A 25,196-nucleotide genomic window follows, 5' to 3' on the forward strand; every position below is an offset into this window, starting at 1 on the left:
AAATGCTGTGTGTAAACTGACAATTACACCGAGCACAAAGCATTCGATTACCAATTGAAAATTCTATGTATAAACTCAAGAGCTGTAAAGCTTCTAAGCTTACTGGCTCAGGTGTAAGAAAACAAGTATTAGAAAACAACCTGTCAAGAAAATTGACATGAGCTTGGAGAGATAATGGAAGACCCACCAGTGAGTTACCTTTTAAAGACTGTATCTCAGAGATGGGTTGCTTTTCCAGGGACAAAGGTTTTGCCAGCAGCAAAGGAGGTACTGGGAACTAAGCCTTATTTTACAGACCAGAATACCTGTGATGACAGTGTAAGGCCAGCCTAAATGCCCCTGCTTTTCTTAAAGCTGTCTGAAGTTCATATCTCAATTTCCACTTTTATGTGCAGTTAAAAACATTTTGAGAGTCCTGCAGCAGAAACGGTGGGTTGTGAACACACAGGACTCTGAACAGGCTGCTTTTCTAGCTGCATCCAAAAAAGCAAAATTATAGCAAAGTAAATAGGTCAGTTCACAGGAGGAGTGTTGCACATTAGAACAGAAAGTGAAATGTAAAAGCAGAAAAACAAAATAGTTATTTTGGTGACAGGGCTTCAGGTGACCCGATTGGCTTTAGTGCAAGTGAAGGTTCATGTTTAATAAGGTCTCCCTCTTCCCCTTTGAATCTACTTACTGAGGTAGAAAATTTTAAACTTTGTTCCTGCAGTGGTGAAGTTACTTTTAATTGAGAATGTGCCATTTTAAACCTGTGGCATGCTAGTCACAGAAAAGAGAAAGCATTTCTTGCTCTTCTCTTTCCTTAAGGACCCTTCACGGAAAATCAAGACTCCAGACACTTACCTCAGTGCATACCAAAAACACCAGAGAAAGAACAGGCAAGAAAAGCACAGCTGTGCTCTTTTCAGAATCATCTCACTTTTAATTTTTTATGTGCAGATTTGAATACCTCTTTAATTTCGATAATACTTTTGAGATTCATGATGACAGCGAGGTGCTGAAGAGAATGGGAATGTCCTTTGGACTCGAAGCAGGCAAATGTTCAGCTGAGGACCTAAGAACCGCAAAATCACTGGTGCCAAAAGCTTTAGAAGGCTACATCACAGGTAAGTTAAATATTGGTCCTGATAAAATCCATAACCTTACTTAACTGAAGCAAATTTAATTATATTAACTTATTAAGTCTGTAACATTTGAGGGTTTGTGGGACTTAGTAGGGTGGTACATGAACCAGTTGTTTTACTGTTAATTTTGGAAGGTTTATCTTAGTTGTCATGTTGACTTAATTCACACTGATTTATAACAAAAAACTTCTGTGTGAGCTGCATTATGAAGAATTATTTCTTAAACAGCTAAATTGATACCAAGAACAGGTTTTCATGAGTTAGTATTAATTTTGAGTAACTGGATGTATGGAAGAGCAAACTGGAAGAGGGCAGCTCTTCCCAAGCTGAGGAAAAGGAAAGAAAAAGAGCATCTTGAACTGGTTGGGTGTAATCCCTCAGGAGCCAGCAGGTGCCACCTGAGAACTGAGCTTCTCTAAATAAAGCAAGAGGCTCTAAAGACTTCACGACAGGTGTCCCACGCAGAGGCTTTTACTGCCCTGTTTGAACAGGTCCTGCTTAGACACAAAACTAGGACTCCTTCAGTGTTGCATCACTAGACTACAGCTGCTAAGATTTGATTTCACTTCCTATAGTTATTATCAGAGTGTGTTCTTGCTGTACCCAGAGCTTAAATTTAGCCCAGCATTTTCTCAAGTTTCTGGAGGGACTTCATCTGTAAAGGAAGTGTTACCCAATTAACTACTGTGTACAGACCTCTGTTTTTGTGGAAAGGGAACAAAGCTCTTGCCCTAATTTTTCTACTGCTATATATAAATTAGAGTTCAGTTAACATTCTATAAAATTAGTACATTTTAAGTGGCTTAACATTTCAAACTACATCAAATGTGCATATGTTTATTAACACATATTTGTGTTTTCCTGGTCCTGTTGTCCTGTGGGTTTTAAAACTAAGTTTTCATATTTTATTTTTGGTCAGTTTTGAAATACACTCACAACAAAAAGAAGTTGAAAGAAATCTTGATTTGTTCCTCACAGGTTCGGTCAACTCAACATTATTTACTGTGTGATTTATCAGCAATGTAAAAAAGGGGAAAGGAGCAGAACCTAGGTCTTCTAATAAATAGTGTTGCAATGTTGAAGTTATTTAATTGCTTCCATGTGTTGAGGATCAAACTAAAATTTCTTTTTCATTTTAAGCCTGCATTAATTACCTCCAGAAAACAGATTTTCTTTACATTTGCACAAACCCCTGTGTCATTACACTATTTACTGAGTACTTCCCTAGTAGCAAACCAGCAGCCTAGAACCTATATAGAGTTTTAACCATTGGAAATGCATTGATTTAATTTTTTACTGAAATATCCTTAAGGCAAAGTAATGTACTCTTCAGACATGGGTTACATTCAGCTGTTTCAGCCTCTGTAAAAACTAGCTGAGAGGTCTTCTTACTAGTATTTGTATTTTAAAATATATATATACACTTTAATTTATATACATACTAGTATATGTATTTATTTCAAAGGTTTATTCTATCTGTTGCTTGTTACTTAATTGTGCTACACAAATCTACAGTTAAGAGTATGAGTTGCATAGTGATGGTTTCTAATTGAAGTAAGCGACCAATAAAGGAAACAGATTTAAATGTTTTGCACAATACTTGAAAAGCCAGCATTTTCCTGATCATATATTTTTGGTGATCTTCCCATTTTAACCTTGGGAGTCTTTAGACATTTTCTTACACAGCAAGAGTAGGGAACTAGAAGGGTCATCACTGGTTTCTAGAATTCATGGTTACTTCTACATTGTCATGATGGCTCTTTCAAGAACAATGGCTTCAGTTACTGCTATACAGGAAAAACTAATCATGGTCTCTTATTTATTCACGGAGTAAATTTATTGCAATCAAGATTCATTACAATCACAGTAGCTGACTCCATGGTCAACTGCTCTAGAAGCCAGTCCTCTTCTAATATGTCCAAGTAGGTGAATCATTTCCTGTACAATGTTAGTTTGACCTTAGCCTGGTCAAACTAACATTGTACAGGCTTGATAATTCCTGACTTTCAAACACTAACAGTAGTTTGTACTATAATCCTTGCCTGTAGAACTAGAGGAGCAGTTGGAAGAATCCTAAGTCTGAACCAGTTCAATTAAAGAAACTTGACAAAAAATGTTGGACCATCTCTGCTTTGAAAAGCAGTAACTTGGAACTGCTGAGCTGATGATGTGCACATCAAAGCTTTATTGGTGTATTTTCTTTTAAAGAGGATCATATGTTTTAGCCATTCTTCAAGTGCCCAAATTTGATAAAAGTATTGTCTTCTAGGTTTGCTAGTTTCACAGTGTTTTAGCAAATAAATGTATTTCTGTAATATGCATTTTAAATACTATGTTAGTGTCATCCTCAGGTAGGACTGCCATTGAAATCAGCAGAAGCTAAGGCATATTGACCTCATAGAGAAAAATATTCTGTGTATCTTAAATTATTTTTGTAACACACTTTTCTGTTGCTTGACTGTCAAAACTAACAATGTCTAAAACATGACACTTGCACCAGCTTAAAGGATATCCCGGGGACACAATCCTAATTATACATTCCTGCCCATTTCTGCATTTTGACCCAGGTGCTTTCCTGTGTGCTCTCCCTGGGCTGGTTCCAGGTACTAAACTGCAGCCTTTGTCTGGCAGAGGAGTTTTCAACAATTAAACAAGTAGAACTATGTAGAAAAGGACTCAAACGAGAATAGCTGAAGTGGAAAGGAGGGAGTGAGGTTGCTGGGTGAGAAGAAATACTTCACTACCCGGGACAAGCATGAACTCATAGAACAGCAGCCAGAGTAGCATCGCTGCCTTTTGGGCTGTGCACATCCTACAGGCATTTAACACAAAAACAAGTCCTGGCTTTGTTAGTTGAGTCCTGACTACTAGAAATGAGGCTGCAGATTGTTACCCCAACTGTTAGTGCCTCAGAATTTTTACTTCCTGCTTTTTTTCAATGTCTCACCTTATGTATCCCACTAGGGCAGACAAAGTGCTGCAGTTTTGGACTTTTTTTTTTTCCCCTGTGTGAAGAAGTGCCCTGCTACTTACCTGCATAATAAGCCATGACTGGAAAATGGGCTGGAGTTGGAACTAAAGAGCTAAGAGTACCCACTGACTGAGCGAGTTTGTTCAGCTGTCATCAACACTCTTATGCAGCACTTGTACATTAATAGCTTCAGCAGTTGAGGGTATTGCTTTACAGCCTTCTCAAATAAAATAAATTTCTACTAAGTGTGTCTGCTGCAAGATATACCTAATTCATAACAATGCCACTTTTAGATTGGACTTCAGCACCTTGGGAAGGTTTATTCTAACTGCTTTCCCTGGTTTTAAGTGTATCTATTAGTAATTGATCTACACTGCCAGAACGAGTAAGTCTTTTCATTGTAGGTACACTTCTATTTTGACAGACTTTTCCATTTTCCATTGGAAATGGCTTCAACTCCCCATCATTCACAAACTTCTTATCCCTTGCTACTCAGAGCCCATTGGAAAACTGAATTTAGAAATACAAGGCAATGAAAATACAAGGCAGGGATATGCATTTATGAAGCACCTTTCTGCCATATTTCTATCTTGCTCTTCAAAAAGAAAACTAAGTAGCTATTATCCAGAAATGTTAATAAACCACAAGATTACTAGCAGTGTCTTGTTCTTTTTCTGGAATACTAAACATGTACACACAGGTACAATCCTTCAAAATACCAGGAAACAACATCATGGTACACCTCCATTAATCTAAATACAACACAGTAGTTCAAAATGGTTTTTAGCCTCCTCCTGCAAAGATGGGAGGGAGCTGTCAGAACATGTTCTCTGTAACATGAAACCTGCATTTAGTGCAATCTTAATGAAAGACATCCAGCTCCATCCACATTTAACTGTTCTCATCTATTCTGTCCTCACAGATCACTCTAAAACTGCCACTTATTAATGTTTGCTGTCATGTTCCAAAGGCTGCTGCCAGGAACTTGCTAGCCTTGCTTTGTAACATGACATTTAAATACCTTGCTGCTAACAGCTTTCCACGGCACAAACCAAGGTAGCCTGTGGATCCACCCCTCATGTAAAATGGTGAGCCAATTCACATGGCTGTGTCAACCTGCTTAAAACAGTCCCTGTGCTAGGCAGCACTGCCAAATCTCAAGCAACCAAAGCTTGACAACACAGAAGGACAAATGACAATGTGTATGTAACAAACACAGTTATTCCTCTTACCTGCTGTTATAGAACAATTTTAGATAAAATATAAGTAGTACAGTCCCAGTTTACTGCCACTATGCTGTCCAAAACAGAGCCTGAGTTAGGCATAGAACTTAACAGTAAGGACTCTAACTCCTGGTTTAATGCATCCAGCTGAAACCACATGCAAGTACTATGGAAAAGAACTAGACAGTCTTGATAACTTTGTTTTGATGTTAACTTTATGTTGAGATGGAATTGGGGTAGGTCAATAGAAATACCTTATCTAAGAAGCAAATTAAAAACACACACATACCCAAAAAATCTTGTAAATGTAATTGGGTCAGTGGACTTATTTTGCTGATTCTCTTGGCAGAAATGTGTGTAACTGGAAACAACTGACAGGCATTACTTGTTAGGGAATTTGAAAACAAGTACTATGAGGGTTGTAAGTAATCCCGCCCCCCCACCCCCCAGGGGCTTTTAACAAACTACCTCAAGAAACTCGGCATCATTGCCAGACCATTTCAATGGTCTTAACCCTGCCATTTCCTATTCTAGGGAGGAGAGTGCCTTACATGTCTCACATGCAGTGTACACCAGGCTCTCTCTTCCATTCTTGGCACCAGCCCTTTGCCATGGTCTGTGCATGTCCTCTGCAGGTGCCCAGCTCTGGCTGGTGGCAGAGCAGATTAGGAAGCTGCCTCACAGCCAGCCATGAGAGCACCAGGCTGAAACTGCCTTTGGCCACCAGAACACACATAGTGACACAGTGACACGGAGACTGCCTGGGTGGCTTCACTGCACTATCTCAAACCCAGATAAATACAACTCCTTTTGTACCTTCACTGAGTGTAGCAGCCAAGACACTTGGAGCTGTTGGGCCATTTCACAGGGTCAGGCTGTAGCAGTAAGTTTCCATGGACTCCAGAACTCTTATTTCAGATACCTGTGATTGCATACAGCCAGCAGCCAGGCAAATCTTCTTCAGACAGAGGGAAAAGCCAAGTACAAGGTTTAAGTGCATCCACAAACACAGGATATAATTTCATCTTGATTAAACAGGACAAATCTACAGTATAAAAATAAACTCGAGCTACTGGTACCTGCTAAACTAAAATGAAGAGATCCTAACTGCAAAGAGAATGCAAAGTTTAAAATTGTGAAAGTAAGAAAAAATGTAAGTAACTCTCATAAATACTTATGCTTTCTTCTAGATATGTCTGCAGGATTTTCATGGATAAACCAAGGGTTACTTTCAAGTTCAGCACAAGCAGTTTCCCATTTCGAGGCAGCTGGAGGCACTTACGATGCTAAATCAAGGTAAATAAAATAATTTTTTATTCAAGGATAGTTATATATGCTTGTGGTACTTAAGTAACCATGCTGTTTCATACCATTTGTATGCAGGAATTGAGATATTTTCCTATCATGGTTAATTTTGATTGTGAAAAAGTCTATAATTCTGTCTTCCTTGATAATTATATTTGTAAGGTTAAGTCAACATGCTTTGAATGTTGAATATACCACCTATTTTGTACCTGTGTTTCTTAAGAATAGAATCAGTTTCAAGCCCCTTTTCCTGATTAACCTTAAATTCCTGCCTGGGCATGGACTACAAATAGGTAATTACATGTGGATAAAAGCCCGGTAATATTTCTGAAGAATGCATAAGAATGTCTGGTGTCTAAATGCACTACTGTTTAAGCTCTCATGAAAGTAGTTTAGTCCACACAGCTTAATAAGAATTTAAAATTAAAAACCAACAACCAAACAAAAAACCACCATGTGCAAAAAGCCAATCTAAAATACACCTCGACAGCCAGACTTTGCTTGGAGTTTACCTGTAGCATAAAAAATTGGAAATAGGGATTTTTTTTTTAACAGGCTCTTTCTCATAGCATTTAATAGCTTCATTTTATATTGCAAACATTTCTGTGTATTAATGAAATGGTGATGAATATCTTTTTTTGTTCTTCAGCTTAAGCAATTCTACTAGTTGTTTATGAAAAAAAAAAGTCACCTAGTAATCTTTTTTATGCAACCTTCCAATGTTTTATCAGCTCTCCTAACTAATAGCTGTGTTTACTGTAACACTTAGGGATTTTTCCTTGTTCATAGCATTTCTTCGACTACAGAAGAGCTGAGGCCAAAAAGAAAAAGCTTAAAACCTCAGGAGAAACCCTCTAAATTTCACCCTTTCTGTTGTTTTGCTAGTGAGAATCCAGGGTTGTGTTTGGATGCTGAAGTGGCCTTAGCAACTGGGCAGCTGCTTGCCCCTAGCAGTCAGCAGTCCAGCAGTGCAGCGTCCCGGGGGGAGACGCCCTGCTCCTTCAACGAGGAAGAGGAAGAGGATGAAGATGAGGATTCTTCCTCCCCAGAATGAGGACAGTAGAAAATGGAATATGCAAAATGCTGCTCAAGTATTCTTAATGGGAGTTCCTATTTGGATTTTATTGGTTTCTTGCCTTGGTTTGCACTGTGTTCAGTGAAGCAAAATGGAAGCTTCAAAACAAGTTTATCCATAGCTGAAATTGAAAAATTTTATAACTGAACACAGAGTGACATGCAGAGACAGAGCAAAGTGGGTTTTATCAACTACAAATGAGGGAAAGAACAAAGTCCCTGGAGATTTGGCAAAGTAAACCTTAAGTTCATCTTTTCCATTCTGGGACTCACACCTCTGTCTTCCCCATGTCTTTTTCAGATGGAGAACAGTCAGTCAGTCAGTAAAAGCCAATTCTTGCATTGTCTTTTGGCTGTGCTGCCTTTAAAAAAAGGGGGAGAGAGAGCACACGCAAATGCGCCAAAATCGTTATTTAAAACTATCTTGTATGAACGTGGTTATAGGGAAAAGGGGCTGTTCAAATGTTTGCTTTTTTTCTGTTCAACTTGCTGTATAGAAGATTCTTAAAGTAATATAAATTGCAAGTGATTAAATGAATCTTGAAATAGTTTAAATCCACTTTAGATACTCTAAAAGTAACATTAGTATAAAAGGTTCGTATGTTCATTTATATTGCCAACCTAATTTATTATAAGTGATTATTCTTAGCCATTATTAAAACAGTCAGGAAAAAAACCAGTATTCTCTGCACCAGCCTTTTTCAAGAAAAAGATTAAAGAATTGTATTTCTAGATTACAGTGTATTCAGTGTAGCTTCTCCTTTACTGTTCTAACTATATAAACCCTTTGATGTTAGAGCATGTGTTGTTTTTTTTAAAAAGGCCTCCTACCATGTTAAGGATCTCAGGCAGCATGTTTTCAAGGCAGTCTTTTCAAATTTGGGGCGGGCAGGTCATATAAATTTTAAAGTCATAGGCTGAGGCCCTTAGGGAAAAAAAATAAAATGTCAACAGTACATCATTTCATGTTTTGCATACTGGTCAGCTTGGATTCTGACAGACTTTCTTATCAGTAGCTTCAGTTGCACTCACCTTGATGCACCTTTGAAAATAGTATCAAACCACTTAAAATAATCTATGGCTCAAGTTACATAACATGTATTCCATGTGAACTGTTACATTAGACTTGCAGCAGGAGGCCGTGTTTTCCATAGCTAACATCACATCCAATCATAAACGCCTTTTTGAAAAAACACAAAACTTGAATATCAGTGCAAAATACACTGTAGATGTACTCTTCCCATGGTGTTCCAGCATCCAGGACTTTAACTAGTCTCTAAGTTAACTTTTTCATTAGGTAAATCTTTTTCAGTTTTTATACTGTCTGTAGGTAGTTGCCCTGTGTCTCATCTGTCTGAGGCAGCTGTCCTGGCTCTGTTCCTGCACTGGGAGATGAGGCAGTTTGTCCTGTTGCTCACCTGAGCAATGGCAGCAGACTGTCCCTGGGCTGCTGGGAGCATTACTCTCATAGCCTGGGCCATGTCACATCATCTTTTACAGCCAAACCTGCACTCACTCAGGCCAGCGAGATCCAGAAGCACCAAGCCTGAGCTACAGAGAGAAAATGAAGCTCCAGCTCGAGAGCTGCCTAGCCATGTGCAGGAGTTAGCACAGGACTGGCTGCTCACAGGACAGGTAAAACTGTGAGGAGCAGACAAGCACCATGTGCATGTTTACATTACAAACTAAAGCATGCAGACAGAAACTTTTCACAGATAGTTCAAACTCCTGCACGTGAGTACCACCTGAGGGCAGCCCCAGTAAGTAAGTATGACTCTTGACTGAGCTATCTATTTTACACAAATGAGTTGCAAATGCACGAACTAAAAAACACCATGATATTCAGCCTTAGGGCAAGACTGTTAAGCCAATGTTGTGCTCATGGCTCACAGGCAACAAAAGACTGAGGGCTTTACACCCCCTCACTTCCACCGAATCTGTAACACTACCTCTATACCAAGAAAGCTTTACAGATACAAAACAATGTTCTTGCTGAGAGAGTCAGTGCACTTGAGCAAAGTGCCTCACTTTTGAAATGGGGGGAGAAGGGAACAGGTACTCCAGACATACTACTATGGAATTCTCAGCTTCATGAATGACCTTTCATTTAAACAGATAATCACTTTCATTCTTAAAAACTCACTGCTTTTTCAAAAACTGTCCTGTCAGTCAGCTTTCATTGGAGAGGGCAGATCAAAGATAACTTACATATATGCATGATCCTAAGGAATTCTTAAAGAGGGAAATACCTTCCAAAGTAGTTATACCTCCCTGCCCCCCAACAATACATTAGGGACACATTTAACTTCACACTTTCTTCACACTTCCCATTCAAGATTTGTGTAAAAAGAAAAATCAGCAAAACACTAAACAGTTCCTAAAGAGCAGCACTTTGAACTATAAGAACTTGGCAAAAAAAGGGCATTCCAGAGAAAAAAATACATTCCAGAAATGGAATGTATTTTATTAGCAGTCAGTGGGCTTTACAGGGGGAAGATCTTCAATGATACCTTTCCTCCATTGATGTCTGTGCCCTTCAAAGCTGCAGCCTGCACAGCTGCTTGCTTTCTGGCAAACATCAAGCTATCAAATTTAAAGATAAAAAATAAAAAATATGGGAGCACATAACATTTATTTGACAGTTGAACCAAGCCTTTACAAGTTACTTTTCCTGGACTAGTTGAATACAAAGGACAAAACAAGTTAGAACATTTAGAAGAGACTTCAAAAGTAAATTCTTTCCTTGGGCTTCTTTGTGCCAAGTACCAGTTGAGGATGAAGTTCAACTAAAGCACTGTGGTCTTGTGGCTACACTGAAGTCTGGGAACTAGGAGAATTTGGGGCCTTATCCAGCCATAGTCACTTGTGTATGATCTCAGGCAAGCCTTTCAATCATTCCTGGTGATCTTAGCTGCCATATTTAAAAAAGAAACAAAACACACACACAAAAACCACAAACCAAAACAGGTAAATGCAAGACCTCACTAAAGGCAGCTGCAATTGTGAGTAACAAGGGGGTTGAGAATATTAACAAACCACAGAGCTCACACTAAGCTCATGGCAGTGCTTGTGCTCAGCTGCTTCAGCACACAGGCCCTCCCTCCTGCTGAGAGGCAGCAGACACTTTCCACAATAAAATGGTCATGACCAAGACTGGTTTTCCCATTTTCTATTCAGCTCCCATCATCTTCTCCTGTCTCATGCAATAGCCCTGACATTCATTGACAGGAATCAAGCAGCAACTGGCACTAGATCATACGTCATATAAGGAAACCTTAACATTTAAATTTCCATGCAACTTACATTTAAGATAAATTTAAGTGATGTTTCTGTGTCTTGGAACACTCTCTCACTTATACATTCAAAAGCCACTTGGCTGCAAGCAATGTAATGCTGCATGTAAATGCTTTTATAGCTATAGTGAAGTAAACAGCTTTATTTCTGGACTGACTTTGTGGTGCTTGAAAGATCTAAATTTGACTTAGAAAAACTTGTCAGCTCCACTAACTAAATGACAAAATACAAATGGGAGACAGCATTTTTCTATTATGTGGAAATCTGACATAATGTTTGTGAATTTTGGTATTTAAAATTGTATTAAAGTGCACCAGTGTTCTCATTTCAACACTGGAATTAATGCCAACAATCCACCTAATCTCAGAAAGTGTGTGTATCTAAGCAAATAAGACAATTTTAACTCAGAGTATGACTTCAACTAACACCATTAAACCCAGTACAAGCCATGCTGTAGGTGTTTCCATTTTGGTTCAGGGGTTTTAATTTTTAAACTACAGCTTGCAAATACCCCTAATCCTTTTGAGCAGCTGGAAATTGCTGACAATACAGAATTTCCACAGAAGGGCTTCTGCTGATCCACTATGTCAGCCTGAAGTAACATTATGTAAAAAGGCCTAATAACCAAATTTTAATCCTTTTGTTTTTTTAAAGGAAAATGAGGCCTTCAAGTTCATGTTCATACATGAAATGATGCTTGAATTTAGAATTCCACAGTTAAGATTTAAAAGCTCAAGTGCTCTTTCTTTTGAACCAATCCACCATTTTAATTCAAGAGCATGGCTGAAACTTAACCACATTTGAACTCTGCGTAATACTCCTTTCTGTAGTAACTGGCCCTTTTCAGCTGAAAATAATCCAGGCAGTTGATTGTAAAGACTTTCCTTTTAGTGAGTTAAAGATGCTTGGGGTTTGGATTCATATAAAAACAAAGCCAGTACCACAGGGTATGGTCTAGAGAAAACAAACCAAAACAAGCTATCTTCTGCCTGAGCCACCTCATTTATATCTTTTCATTGCCAAGAATCTCTCAGGAACATGATGATATTAAATAACCAGATATAATGAGCTGGGGGAAGACTACTAAATTTAAATCACTTTTAATTTGTGACTTTAAAAATTCTAGTAATAGCCATACTTCGGGGTGACATCCTTCTGCTGCAGTTGGGTCACTCGGAGGTCTGGACTATTTTGTGGCTAAAGGTGTCTCAGCTGTCAGCACTGGGAAGTGGTGCCTCTTGCAGCATTAGTGATGAACAGGGGAGAGAGAGGCCAAGAACCTGTTTATGGAGGTTTTGTTCTTTAAAATGTGCCACTTGTTGAATTCTGGCCTCTGTCTGCAAGCAGTACACCAATGAATCATTTGTTAATTTGTGGACATCACACACCTACCTGAGCATGTGAACAGCTTTAAGTACTTAATTTTCTGCTGGCAGGTATTCACATAACCCAATCCTGATACCATAAAATCCTGAAACTCATTCCTTAGACTTAAAAGTTCCCAAATCAGATTATCTCTTTCCTGTTTAGCTGTTAAAATTTTGTCTGGTGAGTGTTTTTAAGAGGCTGTGAGTAACTCTTCTCCCCCGATCCTGTATATTGCCAAAAAAATACTCATAACCAATGTTATTCCCAGTTCTTCATTCCATCTGCAAAGGATTACCATCTTTTCAAGTCACTGTAGAGCTGCATGTACAAGAACCTGCCAGATCTTTCAGTCTGATTGCCTGAGGTGGCATCTATGGATCTCTCCCCAGCTGGCACTGACAGTGAGGGGTGGGAATGCTCATTAAAGCAGTCTGACAGTAACAACTGAAGGGGCTCTTTGTCACAGCTCTTCAGAGATTGTACAGTCACTCTCCACCTTTAATACTACCTTGTCCGGCTACCCCAGAGATCAGCCAAAACCAAACTGTTTTCTTTCTGCTTCCATATTTTTGACAGTACCCTAGAATCCAACATTTAGTATATCCACCTAAACTGCAGGACACCAAAAATCCTTTCCCAGAATTGGACAGAAGTAACATCTGAGATCTAAGCATCCAAATCCCAAAGGAAAGCCTCCTGCTTAGGAACAACATGGAGCAAATAAATACTTCTACATTTATCTAAGGAGAAAAGCAGACTGACCTGGATCAGGTCAGTATCTGTAACAGGGCCATGATAATTCCAAGCAGATACAGGAACCTCCCAGTAGCCCAAACTCACATCTCTACTTAGTCTTCTGTACTGGCTAGAACAAGTGCAGTTACTTAGATCTGACTTCTCTAAATGCCATTCTTAAGTACTCAACACTCTCCAGGCATAGGTACTTTAGATATATGGACACCATGGGGGAGCAGGATATAGCAATGTCAAATTTAAGTCCAGCTGTAGATGCAGATCAAACTCATCTATGCAGAAACTTTTTCCAAGACAAAATGAGTCTTTACTGGTGAGTTGGCTTTAGCCCATTCTCCTTCTGCAGGCTGAGTGAAACACTCGTTCTCACACTGCCTGGTTCTTGTGCTGCCCAGCTGCATGAGCCAGGCAGCCAGAGAGGAAAAAAACACCACATATCCACAGCCCTTCCTGCTGACATTTTACGATCACATACAACTACTCTGAATGGCCACAAAAGTTAAAATGATCAGGAAAGGTGAAGTCCACAAAATCAGTCTCCAGGCGTTTCGGTGGGTTGTTAAATTACTATTGTAACTTTAACAATTAGTACATTTGGTTGTACTAATGCAGGGATTCTCCCAGAATTTCCCCAGGAAAACACAAAATGAATCACAATCCATCATACAAGTTTCTGGCACATTCCCTTGTCTTAAAGGCCATGCTGTATACATGAAAAATACTTCAGAGAAGCATAATGCAAATGTTATGACACTGTATCTCACAAACAGCTACTGTAAAAAAATTAATCCTACTCCGAACAAACCTGTAAGAAGTAGGATGTGAGTCTGTCCTCGTTCATGCCCTGGGACCAAGGCACAGCCTTTGTGTTTGCATATCCTACATGGCATCAGGAGTAACCGGCCAGCAAGCACAGGCAGAGTTTTACACCAGGACACGTTTGTTGGCACCTGGGGAATCATCTGGCAGTAGATGAGTCCTTGGTAATGAGTGAATGCTCATGTGCCATCAGCCCATGTTCTGAAGGTGCTACAACATGCAGCAAGGGGTAGAAAAGTCATGTGTGGCCCTCCATCCCCCCTTACAGTAGCACTTTTTAATATCCACTATATTCTACATGGAAGAAATTGTAGAGACACTTCCTTTTTATATTTAAAATGTAGAAACCACTTGAAAGCCCATTAACTTTTAAATTAAATAAAACTTTTTTTTTTAAGAACAAGGCCAGTCATGGACAAAGCTATTTTATGACCTCCAATGCTGAACTCAAAGCAGGGTTTGTAAACATGGTGGGTGGGAAGAGACAAATCCAATTACAAGGATACTAATTATATGGGATTTGAAGTTTTAATTCATTTTTTTAATCTACTTATCTTGCTCTCCCAACATGTGTATTGGCACAAAGCGTCACACAAACACTTTAGTGGAAATTTTTCTCCCTTTTCTTGTGCTAAACTCTTTTACCTTCAGGACAGTCCAAGCTTCCCATTCATCTTCATTTGCTGCATATTTTTGAATTCTCCATAGACTTCTTTCTTTCCAAATACCTATAAATTATAGACTAAAGTTTTATTTTTGCAGAAAGTCTGCTATTAAGCTATGTTGATTTTTTGTTCTGATCAAATAGTGTTAATTTCTACTGCCACATTGCACGTGGCTAGGAGTAGTGTAAAAAAGAATGTGGTAGTATTTTATGTGCTTTAAACACTGAAAAATGTATACAGAAAAGTGCATATACAAAGTCTTACTTTCCTAATAGGAACACTGGCATTAGCAAATAGTATATTTGAACCAATAGGAAATATTACTTTGTAGTAGCAAACACTTTGTAAATAAAAACTTGTTATTTTTTTAATGGAAATTTTATAGAAGCTTTTTCTGTATACTCAATTGATCCCATGTTTACTGAAAATGCTGCAAGTTGGAATTGTACATTGCAAATGGGGGTGGGGAGCAGACAGTCTGACTGAGGTGAAAGCTGTGTATGCTTTGGAGAAGAACATCCAGTTTTCTGTGGACTGGAATGTAAACCTTAACTGTAGAAGAACTGAATAAAAGAATTTCAAGGCAACAGAACGGAGCTTGTCTTTGAGAAAAACATTGCAGAAAAAAAGGTCACTCAAGGTTACCACTGCCAGTATGTGCACCTCGTTACAAAAAAAATGAACTGCCCTACTTCACATAGGAAATATTGCATCCTTTGGTTATTGAAAATATCACAGTCTAGCAATGGCATCCTCATTGGCTGATCATTCAGAAAAACTTCTTATGTCATTGTCCAGGGAGAGATGCTGGGCTTCTGAAATGGTTACATTTTGATAACTCACAAAATGTTTAGGGATATTATCATTCCTATCCATTCAAGATACACACCTAACCTATACCTAAGAGAAGGCCCCAGAAACAGGGTGTGTTCCCCCTGTTTCATGCTAGATCCTCTATCCTGTCGAACACCCTTCAAACACCTATAGATTCTAAACATATATCCTTCCAAACCCCTTCCTTCTATTTTGGTAGCAAGAATCCACATGACAAGAATTTAGGCAGCATTAAATGCAGTCCCTCTTCATCCTCTGTGTTGGTTTTCCAGCTCTGCCAAATACGAAAACACCAAGTAATGTCACGGTGCTTGCTTTTCCCCATGTGCACAGAAGACCCACGACTCACTATTTTTAATCTCAAACTAGCTAAAAGAAGAGGTTAAAGACAATAGCAGAAGACTTGCGAAACTCTGAGTTCATTCTTGTGTAATAAATAGAAACTCTACCACAAACCCCTTTCATCTAAAATGCAATGGCATATTTGGGAAGGCATTTTCACTAACAGATTTGGCTAACAACCAGCTAAAAACTCTTGCAATGTGTTTTCTATGGGCAAGAAACATGACTGCAGAAATGAGAGGGTATAGTCTTTATATCAGCAATAAAGGTATTTAGGGCTTATTTATGCTTGTTTAAAAAATCTAAAAATCCTTACCTTCTTTTGTGTCAGTGCTCCATAAGTTGCTATCAGAATGATTCTGAAACATTAAGCCGATGGTGAACCTGGTTGGAATAAATACTCTCCTCTAAAGAATCCTTCGTTCTTTGTGCTGTTTTCAGCTGGGGATCTCCTCCCCAAGAACCCAACAAAGCAACCAAGAAAATGTGAAAGCATAAAAGCCCATTTCATCTGTTCTAAGAAAGAAGTACTCAGCATGGATCTCTAAGAAGTCTGCAGGATAATGCTCTCTGAAATTACAAATACTTTTGGTTAGAGTTTCTCTGACTGTCCAACCAGATATCATCATATAAACTAGTTTATGTTTTTCTTCACATAAGTAAATCTGCATGTTTCCTAAAAAAAGGAATCAAGCAATGGTAACTGCTGTAGGATTAAGGTGCTCTGTGCTAATAATGGAAACATTAAGACAACAACAAATACTGTCCTTGGTTAAAAGTAACAGTCTCTAAAACTGTACCTTTTTGAATTCCACACATTCTGTTAGAAAGCAAAAATATCTGAAAACATTCAGGAAAACCAGAAAACCCCCAAATTTGTGTAGGTTTATTATTCATTAAACTCTGTCTCAACCCCCAGTGTAGGACAGGAGATAAATGTGAACAATACTACATTGTCCGAGTGCCATGTCACGAGTGCTGCCCCTGAGTGCGTGTGATCCGTGTAGGTTGCTCCTGAAGGGGGCTCAGCTGTGCTGCAGTGCCCGTCCTTCGCCTGCCGGGGAGGGACCCGGCTGCTCCGGGGGTCCTACATAATACTGAATTCCTTTTCCGGGCCTCTGACTGGAAAACATTCAAAGGGCTGAAAAACCTAATGTCACTGGAACTGTCTCCTTGCTGAAACCACAGTTCAGGGGTAACAAAACAGAAGAAACTGTTCCTATATATGTCACAGAACTTCCCATCTGTCACAAAGGTTAAATCAAGTCTGTCAGACTGAAAATCCCAAGTTGTTGAAGGCACTGCTGCCTACTGGTTCTTACAGCTGCCCCTGGACAACTCACCGCAGGCTCGGTTTTGTAACATTTCAAGAATCCCTCACCAGCCACCCAGAGAACTCACAGACCCATTAAAAAACTGAAAACCATTGTCCCAGGCAAAGTTGTGCAGGAAGTGATACAAAAACCTGCAACAATGAGATGACATCAAAAGGAAGAAGTAAGCAAACAGAAGGGTTTGTCTTCTTCCAGCACAAGGCAGCAAACAGAGCTACAAAATGGCAAAATTATCTAAGCACCATTCTGGTACAATACGTGAAACCACACAGCCAATACTCTCCCTTGGTTCAAATAACCTGTGTTAACCCAAGTTTTCATCATCTTGATATTAAAGTCCAGGTTATGCAGCAATAACAATATTACATACAAATATTATGTTCAATTAGTCTGCCACCATTAACTGAACATTATTTTTCAAATATTAAATAACAAAAGTTCCATTTAAAGCCATATTATGTAGAAGGCAGCAGACTGCATTTTACAGCAGCTGCTGGCATAAGCAAGATAGTTATTTTTAATAAATAAGCACCACAAGGACATAAGTGTCTTGGCACATTTAGAAGTTAAAAGACATTTTAAATGAGTAAACCTCACGAAAATGTCCTAGCATTGGCCTGTGCACAATTTAAGCCTCTGGCTTTGATGAGTGAAATTAAAACAGCAAGCAGAGCTCCCAGTAACAGGACTGGGCTGAGTGCATGGAGAACAAGTTCCTGCACGGAAAGGCAGGGTGCGAACGCACCACAGACAGCCCAGCTCACCCACGCTGACTGCCCACACCACGCCCACGCTGCTCTGTGCTAAAGGTAAGAGTTATTTTTTAAGCGGGGTGTAAAAAATAAACTCGTGAAGCTTTCACAACTGCCAGGATGTTCTTAAGGCCACACCTTAGTTAAGCATCAGAAAAAGGACTGTTTGCATGTTCGTGTATTTTGTTAAGAGGCAGTTCTTGTGCTTTAAATTTACTGTTTTGGAATGACAGCCTCTGACCAGAACACCCATATTTGCTCTCCTTTCCAAGAAACTGCATCCCCGTCTTGAGGACCCGGCCTGTATTTGCCAAGTTCCCACCTCTGCCCCCGTGAGCGCTAGGGGCACCTGCGCTCCCCGGACCGCTCGGCTCCCGGCAATGGCCCAGCCTGTGCCGCTTTCCGCACTCGTTGCCCAGCAAAGCCCCCCCTGCGCTCTCGCCCCGCCACCGCCCCGCACAGGCTGCGCACGCCCTCCCCGCTCCGGAGCGGGCCCCGCGCTGAGCGCCTTCCCCTCCCCGGCTCCAGGGATACGCACGGGCCGGAATACGCCCAGGCGGGCCGGCGGCGTTTGGCTCCGGTACCACCGGGCACGGCACCCGCTCCGCCGCCGACCCTGCATGGACGGCTGCCCCTGTCCTGTCCGTGCCCTGCCCGCGGTACCTGCGCTCCGCCCGCCGCTCCGTCCCCGTGAGGGGCCCGGGCTCGCCCCCTGCCCTCACCGGTAACGGCCGCGCGCGCGCCAGCGCCGCTCCCAGCGGCCGCAGGTCCGACAGCGGCTCCGAGCTTCGCGGGGCCCGGCGCACCGGGAGCCTGGGGACACACAGCTGCTAAATCCGCCTTGTTACAAACATCCCTGATTTCTGACGAGTTTGGAGTCAGCACAGCATCTTAACACTAAGGTAACACTTCCACATTACCATAACAAAGTCATTAAGTATTACTAATACTAAATTAACCAAACTGTAGGAAAAGCTGCTGTGACTGTTGCTGATAGCTTCGTGTGAGATGTAGGTCAACACAGCTGCTGGCTATTTGCAGTCAGGTTGCCCAGGCTGATGTAAGCCAGGGGAAAGCCCAGGTTTTTATTGTTATTACTTTCAAACCTTCTAACCTTTGATATTTTCTCATCATCTCATTAGCATGACTAAAGCCAAGTTCTAAACATTCTATCTAGGCTTACAAACCTTTATGTCATGTTCTGCCAAGCTTCTACCTACCGTTTTCTGTCATCAGGCAATATATTAAGTCTATTAAATTAAGATTGAATGTGATAGGGCTGCTCTGTCTAGGGGCCAATGCCAAATGACTGAGTCAACTGTATCAGAGCATTTATCAGACCACTGTTTGTTGGCCCTTGAGCAGCAAAATGAGGAGCAGAAGCTGCTGCACTGGCAGAGACATGCTGAGGTTTGTAAATTAACTGCAGACCCTTCCAGCCCACCTAACTGTACAAGTGTGTGTGTGTTCCTGAGATGGTTGATACTGACCCATCTATTTATCTATTGGAAATGGGTGATTTGCAAGGTGACAAATGGGCATATATACCACCAGAGATGCAACAATTCCAGGAAATAAAGCAGTCCCGGCTGCTGAAGATTTTTCAGAAATAACTGCAAACTCATTCATTTCATGGAGGAGTACCCATATTTTAAACCTTTGGAAAAATGCATCACCAAGCAGTATGTTTTCTGACTTATGAACCATTCACAGTTATACACTGAACTAAAAGATAATTTTAAAATATTATAATAACTTTTAAAGATAATTGCAGCCAAATATACCCCACTCTGCTTATTAATGGATATAATCCCCTCAACTGGGAGTTTTCTTGTTTCTATTCAACTGGTTAAATTTGTGTTAGAAAAGATTATATGAAAGTACCAGTAGCAAAAAAACCCCAACAAAACAGGAGACTGTCCTTTCCAACGTTCAGATTCTTAAAAGATACAAAATCTGAAGGGAAAATGTAGTGAAGTACAAGGGCATGGAAGAGAGTGAGCCAAGAGACATTCCTAACCAAGTGGGTCTGGTTTCGTGGGCATAGGATGCACACACAGCAGAACAAGCAGGCACCTTGAGGACTGATGAAGGTACTTTCAGAATTTTTTTTTCCTTCTCCATTGATGTTTTTGTAACTCTATAAAGAAGGTAAAATACTGCATTAATTGGATATCCAGGAATGTGCTGAAGCATTCTGAAACAGCGCTATGGAAGAGGAAAAATGCACACGCTGTAGCCTGCTCAGTGCTCCCTGGGCTTGTTGGTGTTAAACAGCAGAAACTGCAGAGGCTTGTGCACTTACCCCACATTCCCACTGGCCCTTACTAATCACCAGCAACCACTCAGTCAGTGGAAGAGCTACTACGGATTCTTGCCTTTACATGACTGGCAGTGTACTCTGCACTGTGTATGTTTGCTCTCAAGGAGCTTGGCAAGCAGGGGAACATAGAACATGGTTTTTGCGATGCAGAAGGAGTTAAGAAGCCATGTGCCTGATCTCCCTGCAGACAAGAACAATGTGAGCCCCATGACAAGCCAGGCAGGCAGCTCTGGCTCAGCAGATAGCAGGAACATGAACTGAATGGGCAAAGACATCTCACGATTCCAACAGCCATTCATATCCTAGGGAGATTTCAGAGAGCTCTCTTGTCATGTTTTAAGCCATGGCTGCATTTCTCTTTGTCAGAGTGCATTTGCTAGTTGCACTGCTGAGTTTTCATATGCAAGTCAGCCTACAGCAGTTTCCAGTAATGGCATCTTATGCAATTTCTGACCTACTTTAACACATTGGGGCACTTGGAAACACAAGATCCACTGCAGCAGCTTTCTGCTTGACAGTGTGACACTGCAGCAGGAAGCACAAGTTTTTAGACAAACACATGGATCCACTAAAATACAGGTGACAAACAGACTTTAATTTTCAAGGTATTTGTCAAGCCATTAGGAGCATCCAGCTCAATCATCATATGTATTATTTCTAGCTGGAGACTGCACGTTATTTCAAAAAGGTGATCAAATGGTCAAGTCAGTAACCTGTTACATATGCACTGACCTGCGTGCTCTTTCTCGGCCCTTCTAGGCTGCAGTTCCCTGAAGAACACCTCAAATGAGAGCTTGGTGTGTGACTGATGATAAAACATGACCTCGTTAGCAGTATAGAGATCTCTTCTTTTGTCCCACCTGTCTATGTTCAGAAGAGAGGTGTCTTCTTCTACACATCCTCCCAAACTCCAGCAATAAATGGAAGGTCTCTGAGAACTAAAGGTCTTATCAAAGAGAATCTTTGATACTCTTTTATTACTTCCACTACCAAGTGTGAACCTAACACTACTAAGAGCGACCTAACACTGCTAAAGGAAAGACAGCATACAGAATCTTTCCTACCATTAATTAGAACTAAGCCTTAAACAGGAGAAGTAGCAAGAAGAAATTGGGACTACTATCCCTCTATCTCTTCCCTCTCCCCCATGAGAAACAGGACTCCAGACACATTTCACTGTGTGGAAATTTCAAATTCGTAATCTGATTAAGGTGTCTGCCCACATTTGTTTGAGTGGGCCAGCAGACACTTGTCCCTGCAAACTACACTGAAGTCCAAGATCTACAGACCTGTGTAGATCTTCAGAATAATGCTGGAAAGCTTGGTTTGGTTTTGGTTTTTTCCCTCCCCAGGTTCTGTTATTAAGGCATGTTTTAAGCATGGTTGAAGCAATCACCATACACACCATCCTGACTTCTCCCATGCAGACAGAACTATTAAGGCCAAATGACATCCAGTATTATTCACCAACAGCTGCTTTACCTGGTTACTTTAATAGACAGTTATCATTCTTGCCCTGCCATTTCAGTCTAATTTGTACCTTATTACTACAGTGCCCCAAAGATCTTTTTCTTTCACTATTTTCCTGCAATGCCTCAGCTTTAGGTAAGGCTATTACTACTATTGAAAACTCCAAGCATTTTGGTATACTCTTGCTTTGGGGTTAATTACTTTCTCTGTCAAACGAAAGAGGTTTTCTGTAATATTGTTATTCACTGAGTTCTGGTTTTGTGTCAAGATAACTAATAAAAATAAGAGGTATTTCAGGCTTCACCTGTAGGTTAATGCCTCACATTGAACCTCAGCGCAAACCTTTCTATGCTATCAGCTTCAAAAAATAAGCTTCCTTATACCCAACAAGTTACTATGCAATTTAGAGGACAAAATAATGAGCTGCTCTTAAAAGAAGGCTGAGCCATTCCTGCAACTTTTCTCAAGAGCACATTAAGATTTGTAATCTTATCTGTGGATTTGTTTTAAACTAACATTTAAGTCAATTGGTCTGAAATTTACTATCACTTCTAAGTAATGTTTAAATCAAGCAATTTCTCAACACAAATTTAGAGAGAAACCTACAGAATTACAGATGCTGTGCTAATTATGTGCTAACCTCTCCTGAAAGTCGAAAGGCAAAAATGCTCTGGTATAGTTGACTAAGTCATTTGGCATTAGCCCCTAGACAGAGCAGCCCTATCACATTCAAAAAAAAAGTCACATGTTAAGCAAAAACCCAATTCCTTACACTAAAATTCACCCAAGCTCTGATGCATTATGTTTTTTTCACATTCACAAGAACACTTAAAATGTTAAGACAACTTGGTTCTAAATAAGAGCCATTAAAATATTTATAGTGTTTAGTGCATCTGTCCCACTTGTAATTAGGAGTGAAGTGGCAGTTTCTGAAGTTAGAATCTGCAGCCACAGTGGGTTTAAGAGAGACCTCGTTAGGGACAATAAACCCTGGAGGAGTTATCACTGTAGGGGCTCTCTTGTGTCAGAAAAATAGAAATGGCATCAATATGCTCACAAGTCACATAACATTTGGATACTGGAAGGACACATTTTTATTCCATACAACTGTAAAGCAAATTCAAAAGAAGATCATCCTCTCTAATACACAATATACAGAGCTAAGTAAACTTTCTAAAATTGAGTATGAAATTTTTGTTCCAAATACATTGATAACCACGAGTTTTTTAAAGGAATTGTTGCCAAATCCAGATTAAAGTCTTAGCAATTCCCTTCAGGTAATGAAAAATCAAGATGAGGCACTGCTTCCACAGTTCCATGCAATACTTACTGTTCAGAGTTGCACCACATAAAAAAAATTAATTACATGTTAGTGAACAAAACTTTGAAATTTCCTTTAGTGGCTTCCTTAGTTGCTTGCCTGAGATTTAAAGAGACAAAAGAAGTCTTACTTTTTGTCATAAATTATTAGAGCTATTTGATCCAAACTACATTCAAGTGACATTCAAGCTTCTAGTAACCCTCGTGTCAATGATTTTCTGATAGCTCTGCTAATGATTCTACATTAAGAATCAATCACCAAATTAACAGACTTCAAACTGCAGTAACCTGAATTTTTGACTTAGCTTTTCTCTGACTTTTTTTCCTCCCATTAAGACAGGAAGAAAACCTGCAGAAAGTATCTTACAGAGGAACTGGCTCTAATTTTTCTATATTAAAATGTTTCTTCTAACAAGACAATGGCAGTTTTACATGTTTTAACTGAAGGGCAACTTCTGTTGCAAGACTAATGTAAAATGAGGCCTCTATGATGGAATCTTTTTCTACAGAAACACTGACTATTCACAGGTAACTTTTAAGGTAAGAGTCCCATTTTTGGTGTGTAGCCCAACATCTGTAACCAAACAAGCATCAGGACAAAGATTCACGATGCCAAACAGCTGAGGCTAAAAGTTACTTCAATGATTTATCCCCTCACCACAGTTAATACAAGTAAAGCTTCCAATACAGAAGCGATGTTCTTCAAAAGGAAACTGGAAGGAAACCCCATGTGTTATTACCTACAAGAAAAGAAATAAATACCAAACCAGAAAAACAACTCAGTACTGATGCAGAGGACAGGCTGAACTAAATGAAATAATTATATTCCCCCAGTGTACATGGGTAGAACACACGATCACCTCAGGCCATTTCCATGTTAGTAACAGCCTGGAGCAAAGGTAGACCAGAGTTCTGCCCATTGCAGGTGAAGCTTTTTCTATTCTCAACAGGTACAGAGCTGGATCTGACCTACAAAACTGAACAGTAATTTCTAAACACATTTATGCTCTGCATATTCTATTAATACAGTCCAAAAAAACCCCATCTGTCTAACTGAAAGATTTTTCATGTAGATGACATTAACAGAATGATTTTTCTCTAAGGAAAAAAGTACTAGTTTCCAGGTATACTAACACAAACTGTAAACATAAATTCATTAAAAGGCTTCAGTAATTTGATGGTAGACTTAGTGTGAATGCTGAGGTGTATTAACAAAATGTCCAACTAGCAAGATGATGATTGGCACTTCCACTAGCAGGGACATCAAAGCTCTGAATAATTGCAAAAATCTTTAAGATTAAATCTTTGAGTATTCTGAGGTTTTGAAATCCATACTCAGAGCTGCCCACATACTCTTAGCATCTGGGATTTTTCCAGCAAACCTTAAATTATATAACTTTCTCCATCACAGGAGACTAATCTCATTTTTTGTCTTTTAAGAAGACCAAAGTCTTGTTAAGCTTCAAGCTCTATTTAACTCAAATCTCTCCAAAAGTTATGATGAGTAAGCTTCACAGAGAGGTAGAAAAAAATCCTTAAATAGGGTAAATCCAGGTTCAGTACCAGGCTCCTGAGAATGCTGTATTTAAAAAATTGTAGGAAATCATTCAATGGGGCTTGGTGCAGAGAAATATATTTTTCCTTTCCAAATCTCCTACTGAGAAAGAAGCAGGGTGCAGGGGATTGAACATACAAAAAACAATACAATACCCCCCCCTCCCCACTTTTGTTTTTGTTCCCATACTGATTCACAACTCCTTTAGTCTACAACTCTTCCTTCTACTCTTCATTTGCATGAAGAATTTTCTCTCTGCTGCTGGGCAACTACTACAGCAGACATTTCAGTACAAAAGGAAAGAGTTTTCTTTACCAGTGTTCTAGAAGCAGCATCATCCCCAGCTGGAAGTAATTGCAAGTCAGCGCTACATGTCATCTGTCCTCAAGGGACCATTTTATCTACTGCATGATGGATGTAAATAAAGTCTTACAGCTCATTTTGTCTCTTGACAAGCTTCAGCTTCCCCGTAACCCTGTGTGTGTGTGTGTTCACGTGAGTGGTGGCAGGGGGAGTGGGGCATGGCAAGGAGAAGGTACCTCAGCTGATGTGGACACACACTGGCAATTGCACAGGTTTGAAATGAAAAGTCCTTGTTCCAGATTTGAGGGCACTAAAAGTTACCTAGTAAGAATTTACCAGTATAAAAGTTAAGCATTTCAGGTTT

The 25,196-nt window shown here is 39.9% G+C and overlaps 1 protein-coding gene and 1 long non-coding RNA gene across 5 annotated transcripts in view; both read left to right on the forward strand.

Annotated features, from left to right (window-relative positions):
- TFDP2 (transcription factor Dp-2) overlaps positions 1-15,191 on the forward strand; it is a 57,199-nt gene extending 42,008 nt beyond the window's left edge. For all 4 annotated transcript variants that reach the window (XM_039556724.1, XM_039556723.1, XM_039556725.1 and 1 more), the window contains 3 exons: positions 943-1,109; positions 6,512-6,617; positions 7,512-15,191. In XM_039556724.1, the coding sequence (XP_039412658.1) occupies positions 943-1,109; positions 6,512-6,617; positions 7,512-7,680 (442 nt within the window). In that variant the 3' untranslated portion in view covers positions 7,681-15,191. The remainder of the gene's footprint in view (positions 1-942; positions 1,110-6,511; positions 6,618-7,511) is intronic.
- A 3,339-nt stretch (positions 15,192-18,530) lies between these two features.
- LOC109145548 lies at positions 18,531-21,127 on the forward strand. Its single transcript, XR_002046967.3, has 2 exons — positions 18,531-18,763; positions 20,944-21,127. It is a non-coding gene; the product is annotated as an uncharacterized LOC109145548 (long non-coding RNA).
- The last annotated feature ends 4,069 nt before the right edge of the window (positions 21,128-25,196 follow it).

This window comes from Corvus cornix, chromosome 9 (assembly GCF_000738735.6).
Source record: "Corvus cornix cornix isolate S_Up_H32 chromosome 9, ASM73873v5, whole genome shotgun sequence".
Lineage (NCBI taxonomy): Eukaryota > Metazoa > Chordata > Aves > Passeriformes > Corvidae > Corvus > Corvus cornix.